Source organism: Musa acuminata, chromosome BXJ2-11 (assembly GCF_036884655.1).
Source record: "Musa acuminata AAA Group cultivar baxijiao chromosome BXJ2-11, Cavendish_Baxijiao_AAA, whole genome shotgun sequence".
Lineage (NCBI taxonomy): Eukaryota > Viridiplantae > Streptophyta > Magnoliopsida > Zingiberales > Musaceae > Musa > Musa acuminata.
Window position 1 is genome coordinate 19,972,501 of NC_088348.1, and position 9,754 is coordinate 19,982,254.

The 9,754-nt window shown below is 36.1% G+C and overlaps 1 protein-coding gene across 1 annotated transcript; it reads left to right on the forward strand.

The window, feature by feature from the left end:
• The first annotated feature begins 4,015 nt into the window (after nt 1-4,015).
• On the forward strand, nt 4,016-8,756 carry LOC135627188 (GRF1-interacting factor 2-like). Its single transcript, XM_065133185.1, has 4 exons — nt 4,016-4,281; nt 6,294-6,370; nt 8,015-8,099; nt 8,189-8,756. Exons 1-4 carry the CDS (start codon nt 4,204-4,206, stop codon nt 8,612-8,614), a joined length of 666 nt encoding a protein of 221 aa, XP_064989257.1. The 5' UTR covers nt 4,016-4,203; the 3' UTR covers nt 8,615-8,756.
• Nucleotides 8,757-9,754: the final 998 nt, after the last annotated feature.

Here is a 9,754-nt window from a genome sequence, read left to right on the forward strand (position 1 = left end):
ATATATATATTTTATAACCCAAATAATATCTTTCTACATGTGTTTTGATATATAATTTAAATTTCAAAATGCTTTGAAAGATAATGTTGTTAGGAACAGGGGTCGGCACTAAGAGGGGGTGAATTAGTGCAGCAATAAAAATCATGTTGGTTCTGAAATTTTCTCGTTCGTACGTTCGATTAAAACTGAATTCGGAAATGCTAAACTTTGAAAGCGTGTTCGTAAAAATATTGAAGGTAGTTTGCAGTTAATGTAAATTGCAAGAAGGAAATGCAAACTAAATTTTATAGTGGTTCGGTCGTCGTGACCTATATCTACTACGTCGATTCTTCTTCCGTCGATGCCACTGGCATCCACTACCAGTCTTCCTTCAATAGGCAAAAACCAACCACCTTTTACACCCCTCTTCTCCTTTTCATAGGTTTAGGAGACAACCTTTACAAGCACACACACTCCTCTCTAAACAGAATTTTAAATTTAAGCTAGAGGAGGGATTTCTTAAGAGATTTCTACGGTGTTTCTTCACTTTTAAACTCTCTGTGCTTGTGTGTGTTAATCAAGGATTAGAGGTGTATTTATAGGCTTCAAGTTGATTCAAACTTGGAACCTAAAAACATCTCATCCCGGGTTTCCTGGGTCCGAGCGGTAGCACCGCCTGTGTCAGTTTGATAATGATACTGTACTGGGTGGTACCATCGCCTGCAGCCTCTCGGAGGCTGTGTTTGGGCTGTACCATCGCCCAAACCGTCGGTACCACCGCCCAAACCGTCGGTACCACCGCTTGACATAGTCTCGGAGACTGTGCCATGACGATGTCACCTCTTGGGGCACTGTTTGGGCCTCTCATTGAACCCAACACAGTCCTCACATGGGCCCAACTGGCCCCTAATTGGGTTAGCCCAAATCCAAACCCAATTATGTACTAACTATGATTCCTAAGACATATTCTAAGCTAAACAAGTCCATAAGTTTAGTTTCTTCCGGCGAGCTTTCGATGATCTTCCGACGAACTTCTAACGATCTCTCGGCAATGTTCCAGCGGACTGCCAACAAGCTCCTGGAATTCACGATGATCTTCTTGGCGAGTTCCGACGAGCTTCTCTGGCAAGCTCCAAGACTTTTCGGTTGGTTCCGACAGAACTTCCGATGAACTTCCGGACTTCCGATGAACTCCCAACAAAATCGTGTCCTTGACTCCGAGACTTCATTTTGATTTATGTCTTGCTATCATAGTTAATCCTACATATGTAAAAATAAACTTCGATCTAGACAATTAATACTAAGCATTAATCATGTTGTTCGGAATGTCATTGGTCCCTCGACGCTTCGTCCGATTCTTCGGCACATCGTCCTCTCTTGCGGCCTATTGTCCAATCGATCAGTTGACTCCATAACTCCGATATCCTTGGCGCAATATCCACTCTTCTTAGCCCGATGCCCGAATCCATGGCCCGAAGCCTTCTGTCGATATGTCGACCGATCATCTGGCTCGACGTCCAATCTTCATATTTTTCTCCGGCCCAATATGATTCTTCTTATTTTAATTGTCTCATTCTGGTTGAAGCATCCTGCGTCACTCAAAACGTAGATCAAATCATAATCACTTATTAATTGGTTTCATCATCAAAATCCGAGATTCAACGAATGTCATTCGAAAAATTTTAAATTCAATATGCTGCAACTAGAAATTATAAGATAAAAGCAAAATATAAAATTTTTGATTATCAATGGATGATAATAAATCATGGTGGAACTGATAATTTTTGAATTAGCAAGTTTCATAATGAGCATTGCTGTAATTTACCAAGATCATATAGGGATCCTAAGGAATGCAATAGTTATTCTATTGTAGATCAAATCAAAGATTATGTTATAAGGAATGTTAATTAAACTCCAAAGATGACTATTGTTGAAATTCATAAAAGATTTAGAGGAGTTGTTTTATACAAGAATGCTTATCTCGTATGAGAGATTGTATTTAATGAATTTGTGGTGACTTTGACCAATGGATATAATTTTATTGTTAAGGGAGTTAAAATTGAGTGACTATGAGGTTCATGTTCAAATGGTAATTTTATTATAAAATCATTTTCAAAAAATATTTTAAACTTTCAGAGCTTAGTTTAGAAGTTTCGGATGATATATTCGATCTATTTTTAGTATTGATGTTGCATATATATTAAGCAAATATCTTAATGCTTTGATGACGATTATAACTATTGATGGTTATAATAGATTATTTTCAATTATATTTGCTATGATGAAGTTTGGGTGTACGGATTCATGGGAGTGGTTCTTAGATCAATTGAGAATATGTATTATGAGATGTGAAAAATTGACTATTATCATTAATCAAAATCCAAAAATTTTAAAGAGATCTTACTAGTAGCATATTATAGTTATTGCATGGTTCATTTATCTGAAAATCTTATGAATGATATATGCGATAGAGAGGTTACAAAGCTAGTTTGGACTATCGCTATATCTCATACTATGTATAAATTTAATAAATGCATACAAAAGTTGAGGTAAAATTATAAAGAAAAATTCATATAGATCTTAGAAAGAGAAATATGCTTCTATATATTTCCTTAGTCATCGTTATACAATGCTCACCTTATATACATTAGAAAATATAAATTTATTACTAAGAAATGTTCGTGACTTACCTATTACATTGAAATGATTAGGAAGCAGGTTATTAAATGATTTAACATCTATCATGAAATAGTCAATAATTTAAAATTAACTTTAATAGATATCATCGAAGATAAACTTGTCAAGAGGAAGGAAAAGGGTTGATAATATAATCTTTCCTCGTACTTATATTACAAGTATAGACATCGTGTGAGATAGTTATATTAGATTTAGAGAAAAAAAAAGTTATTCGTGTCTATGTTTAATATTTTAAAATTTTCATATTCGGTTACTATTGGGGTATACGAATGATAAATATTCGGCTACTATTACGTATAGGAATGATAATCCATATCATATTCTTTTGTGAAGATTATTATAGAGTTTGATAGTTATAAGAAGACATACAATGATAATTTCTTTTTTCTATTAGAAGCAAGCAATATTGGATAAGATGAGAATACGACTGTGTTGTATTACCTCCAAAACTCATGGCGTAAACTGATAGAAGAAAGAAATCAATAATTGAAACAATATATAGTGGCAAGAAAAAAAAAAAAAAATTCAAGGTATCAACAATTTGGATATAACCATCAAATTTCTACGTTGAGGACGATGACATTTAGTTTGAAATTTTGGTTGTAGAAGTTTATTAAAAATTAAATTATAATTTTGAAGCAAAAATTACTTTCAATGACTTATATATTTATAATTTAATATATTTTAATTTGTTCTAACTGTAGGATTGACATATGAATGAGAACTAAGTTTATGGTGCAAGCCAGCAACCAATTTGTTTGCACCTTTGCTTTGTACTGTGAGAATATACTGTGCCATATTCCATTCGACTGTGCCCATTCAGACTACTGATAAATCCTCTCTCTCTCTCTCTCTCTCTCTCTCGATTGTTTGGGCTTCAAGAGATCTCATGCCAGTTCTGCACTCATAGAAATATTAAAAAACTAATTATAATTCAAAATATCGAGAGAAACCATCGATACCACTTTTTAAAGAATCCAATGCTTTCAATAACAAACGCCAAAACCATCTAATCTTGAAAGAAAAATTAACCTTCCAAGATTGGATGGTGGCAGCATATTTGGCTACAACTCATATGCTATCCTCTTTAGATAAAGAAGACATGATTCGATTAGCTAGACGAGCTTAGTATGATTAACATTGGAATTACCAGTTTGAGAGCAATAATTTATTTTTTTTCCCAAATTATCACGTCTAAGTCTGTAGCATTCAAACTCTTTCTACCAAACGAAATCCTCCAAAATCCAAGTCACAAACCACGGGAAGCAAGAATAAATAATTTAATTAAAGATAAATAGGTGAATTGCCATCCACCGAATTTATGTTGAATGGCACAAGTTCGAGAATCAAAATCCAAAAAAACCATTCTACTTTTGCCTTCCCTTCTTCAAAACCCCAACCACATCCACCCGACCCCCTTTTCCTTTTCGACCGCTACTTCATGTGAACCCTAAATCTATAAAGAAAGTTACAACCCGGTCCTCCTTAATTAGAGGGAGAGCTTGAATCACAGGCGAACTGGTAACCATGCAGCAGCCGACGCATCCGCCGACCCCCGTGTCCACAGTTCCCGTCGCCAACATCACAACCGAACAGATTCAAAAGGTATCCTTCTGCCGCTCCCATTGATTTTCTTTCTTTTTTTTTTTTCTTTAATTTCACTATTCATGATGGTCACTCTGCGGGCTATCCTAGGGTTTGATCAGTTTACTTGGAAAGATGTCATTTTGGGATGAAGCCTCTGTTTGGTTGGTAAATTGAGAGAAGAGAAAGGGGAATAAGAGAGGAGAATAGAATGGGAATTTTACTTTCTGTTGCTCTGGTTGGACACGAGGAAATAATACAATATTGTCTCTAGTTTGATCTTTTAAATGAATATAAGACGAGAAGATTGGGCGACTAACGAAACAAAATATATGGATGATCCATTTCTCTCCACTTATAAGTATCTCCAATTTTGGGGAGAAGCTAAAACAACTTTTGTAGAGATTTGATTAGATTCTCAACGAGAGAATCTGTTTTTCTAGATCCAATTCCCTTCTCCTCTCCCCACTTCTATTCACTTGACATATTCATTTGTTGTGTTTTGAGTTATATTTTCTGAAGAATACACTGTCAGAGGAACATATTCCTATTGATTGTTGAGGATGCAGTAGTCCTAAAACTATTCTAGTTTTACCTTATTTACTTAACAAGCAGAGATTATCCTAAATCTTGAAATTTTTTTTTTAATCTTTGTTCTTTTTTGCATGGCCTAACTAAAATTGTCGTGTGCTTGGTTCAAATTTGTAAATTATTATGGTCCCTTTGATTGGACTTGTTTTCGGAACTTTCAGACTTGTTTTGCTGAAGGAAGAAGCACAATTTAAACATGCAATTTCTTCATTAGATACTTGTGTTAAAAGACTAGTGCAATGTTACGAACTAAGGTCAGAAATGTGGACCGAATGTTGAACATATCGGATCTTTTGTGACTTGCCCCCATGCCCGTACAGACCATTTGTGTTTGTACATTTATGTCTAATTTGGATCGTGGCATGCAGCTTTCTGCTAGACTGAAGAATATTGTATTTAAAATCCAATCCACCAAGGTAAATGATCTTACTTAAATACCAGTTTACTCAACGCTTAGCCATGACCGGAGGGCAAATCCTTCTTCATTACTGACATCATCTTTCTTTTTGCCATAGGGTACAGTTCTACCTTATGGCGGTATTTTATTAGGATTAATGAAACTTTAGTACGTTTGGCTAGGACAATCTTTGAAGCCATTAGGGTTATCTGACTCTAGTTTTATCCTCTGATATCAAGTTCAAAGTGTTTTGATATTGTTCTTACAGAAAGTTTTTTCTATGGACTGAACCTTCTGATATTGAATATGATAAAAATGTTGTGATGCTTGTCCTGTTGACAAAAGGCTAAGTTGTTACTCTAAATTCTGGTGCTTTGGAAATTTTCTCTCATTTTCTCTCTCATCCCGTTTGGTTTTTACTCAATAAATTCATTAGGATCATTTTAAAATGTTAACATCTGTAGTTATTGTCCTTAAACTTTCCATCACATCGTAGGATTGTGAAATCAAAATTTTGTCTTGAACATTTTGTTACCTAATAGAAATCCAGCATTTTCTCAGACCTTAGACTGCTCAGACAATCAATTTTCCCAGTTCTAATGTGAATGCTCATCAAATCATGGAAAATTCATCAAGATTACCTTCTTATGCTGCAGTCCTGATCCCAGAGAATCTAACTTATATTTGTGTTATATCAAACTTACATGATGAAGATTGCTATGATGGAAGGTATGACATTGCTTGATAGTGTTTGGTAAACGTAGTTGTCCTTGATCCAAAAATAAACCAGTCTTGCTTTTCGTTTTCGCATCCAACATTCTCTGATGTGTGTAACAGTCATGTTCTTATTTTTGTGGCTCTGCATCAAATCTTATTACTTTATGTTTATCATCACAAGCTAGTTTTTCCAGCATTTTACCTTGCATGTTTGAATGCTGAATTGCCACTTTAGTTGTGTGCTGTGATTTTAGCCTTCTGCAGTTCTAGCATTTACTTATCTCAGCTTACACTGTTTTCACAATTTGTTGATTTTTCTTTGATGCAGTACTTGGATGAGAACAAGCAGCTCATTTTGGCAATCTTGGAAAATCAGAACTTGGGAAAGTTGGCAGAATGTGCTCAGTAAGTTGATTAATGAACTAAACTTCTGCAGTTGTCTATTTTTAACATTCCCATCTCTTTGTTTGATGCCTCTGTTGCATGTATATACAATTTGTAAGCACCTTTCACGGCTATCAAATTAGTACTGTTGATATAACTGGTCTAACACAAACATGGTGCATTTCACTTTGATAGTTATGCTTTGAACAATTTTGGTTTCTTGAATTTAGTATCCATTTAATATTAGCCTTCAAACTATATCCGCTCAATATAGATACAACTATGGTTTTGTTACTATGGACCATATCTGATGGGGATAGATGTCGGTGGTTGATTTGGAGTGTCTGACTAGCTCGACTCGATCCTGGTTCGACTTGCGCTAGGAGCCCTAGAATCCGCACAATGCACCTTCGAGTGTCCACTGTGGGGCCGACTTGCAGTAAGACCAATGTTGGGTGGGGTTCTCGACGTGGTCCTTTAATTCTCAAGTCAGATTCTTGAAATGGACTATGTGCAGGTGAGGGTGAGAAGGATCATACCTCGATAACCATGCCCTGATTTGCCATTTATAGTTGGTCCCTTCCTTGGCCACTACGAAATAGAAAATATTCCCTGAGTATTTTATGTTCGACGGATGTTGATGTGGCTGGATCAGCGGTTGATGGTTTTTGTCTTCTTCTGTTGACCAGGATGCCACTTATCAAGCTTTGACTGGAGGCAAATATTTCCATTATCAATATCCATTGATGTTCACCCTTGTAAAGATGTGATCACTCTTGTGGAAAATGCATGTACCTCATTTTATGATAGACTTCTATTTATGTGCCCTTTTCTTGTGTGTTAAGAACATTGCAGTCAAAGTCTGTAGTGCGACTGTAGTTTTCTGATACTTTTGATTCTTGATTGCTAAAAAAGAGAAGTTTGGTTTCAGGCTAAAAATCATTGAAAAAAATTTAAATTCTTTGTTGTATAATCTAATAGAGAGGCATTAACAAGTTAGATTTATGTAGGACCTGAACCCGAATCTTATCAGAGAATTATAGTAGATCTCAGTCAACTAATTTTCGGACTTGGATTTAATGAAAACGTCATGGATGTATTTTGTGTTAGGTAAGGTCCACGATGCATGCCGATATCAATACATTAATGGATCTTGTTTAAGGATCTACACAGATTAGTACCACCCAATTTTTCAATTTTGGTTATGGTAAGAAAGTTGTAGTTTTTTTGGTTTATATATGATACTTTGGAGAATTTAAATGGCTGTTTACTCTTTTCCAGTGTAGTCCTGCATTCCTAAGCCCTTGATCATTGTTGTTACCATCGTAATGGTTTACTGCTGAGGGTCACTTGTAATCTTGCACAGTCAAAAGTTCGATCTTATGATGCCTTCTTCTCTCTTTACCTTCTTATATTGATTCTCTCTTGCCCTTCTTATATTGATGCTGATTTTTCATGACCTAGGTGTCAATCTTCCTGTATTTAATTATGTAGTACATGTTTTTTTTTTAAATTATGTAGTACATGTTAGTGTTGATATTACAAATATGATTATCAATATATAGAATTTTTTATTCTTTGGATCAGAGACAACTGCATTTTTTTTCCTTTAATCTATATTCTATAGAGATAAATTCCACTCTCACTGTTCAAGTTCTAAATCAGGTATCAAGCCCAGCTTCAAAAGAATCTGTTGTACCTAGCTGCAATTGCAGATGCCCAACCCAATGCACCTGCAGTTCGCCCTCAGGTCAGTTTGGTACCATTTTCTAGAAACTTTAGTAGTTTACCATTATTTGCTCATTGTTTCCATTTCATTAACTGGTATTTTTTTAACAGATGATGCCGCATGGCTCAATACCACAGGCAGGTCATTACATGCATCAGGCACCTATGTTCTCTCCGCGTACTCCCCTACAGTATAACCCACAACAGATGCAAGAGCAGCAGCTACACCACCAGTCCCAAGGAATGGTATTCCCAGGCCAAATGATTTTTCGACCTGGGGCTGCCAATGGTGTACAAAGCATGCATACCGGACTACCTCCTGGAGGCAATGCCAATCCCCATGCAAATCCAAGTATGGCTGGATTTCCACTGACTGGCGCTTCTAGCAGCACAGTACATGGATGTGGGAGTAAGCAAGACACAATTAGTGCTGCGGTAGCTGCTGACGATAGCCATAGGAGCTCAGGATCTGAGCATGGCAGTGGGGATGCTGACCAATCACATATCAAAAGGCCAGAGGACGCCAAAGCTTCGTGAAACTTATTGTATATGAAGAATGTGATGCACATTAATAAGTGACTTGTATATACAGAATATTTTATTCATGATGTACCTCTAAGCATGGATGTCGGTTCTGGAACTGAACCTTACATATAAAACTCTCTTGTTCTGAACCTCATTTAGTTTAGCATCTCTTGATTATGTAGTAATTACTTGAAACTTTATTATGACAGATTTGTCTCATGATTAATCTTCAATAGCCTTTGATATATTTTCATCAGTTGCATCCTTTCTGTATGTTTCAGGCCAGGAAGATGCTGTAGAAACAGTGGTTGGTAAGCATCTTGCTTGTCCCATACCTTAATATGGTTGATTATTGACAGTCTCTTTGTTTATTCTGGCATAGGCTGTGTTCTGCTGTTGAATATTTCATCAAGGAAATCAGAAGGCTAAAGAAGAAAACTATGGTTCTTTGGTGAGGTAATACTGGTAATGTTGGCAGGCTTTACTCAGCAGTCGGTCAGTAAACCCATTCACATAGTCAAATTGTTTATAGAAACTTGGGTGATCCTGTAGTTGCTTTTAAGTTATATGCTGATTGATGCTAAGCTAAGCATTGGACAGAGGGATTTGATTCTTTCTATGTATTCAAGCTGTTGACAATTATCCGATTTCTCATTCTGCACTCTGTCAGGAACCCTAACAGGTCCAGACCAGTAAGGATTTCTTTTCTCACAACTTCATGGTATTTTCTGATTAACCATAATATTTTTAGGAACTTTGTACTTGAACAGCACCCTTGTTGATTCTAAATTGTCAAGAGGACAACACGTGGCATCTGTGCTATCTACTTCTACCTAATTTACTTCTGTTCTACCAACACCTTGCTTGAATTGTGAACAATGAAGTAAATGTTTAATGTTCAAGCAAATGACAAATAGGTGGGAGTCAGTTGCTGTCGTGTGACTTACCACCTTACTGAAAGGAACTGTAAGACTATCTAATCACTGACACTTGCATGGATTGGTTTGTGCTGACATGGTCTCGTACAACCCGTCATATCAATTTAGGTGGCTCTAACATTTAGTAATAATAAGCTTTTTTGTCTTTTTGTGACAAATCTCAGCTGCCATTTTTTTTTTATAGCTTCAGAATCACTTCAAACTGGTCTCCCTG

Excerpts from the sequence above, each read along its gene's own strand:
- LOC135627188 (XM_065133185.1), top strand. The coding sequence starts at position 4,204 with ATGCAGCAGCCGACGCATCCGCCGACCCCCGTGTCCACAGTTCCCGTC. Across the intron at positions 4,282-6,293 it reads CAACCGAACAGATTCAAAAG|TACTTGGATGAGAACAAGCA; the intron begins GTATCCTTCTGC and ends TCTTTGATGCAG. Across the intron at positions 8,100-8,188 it reads CACCTGCAGTTCGCCCTCAG|ATGATGCCGCATGGCTCAAT; the intron begins GTCAGTTTGGTA and ends TTTTTTTAACAG.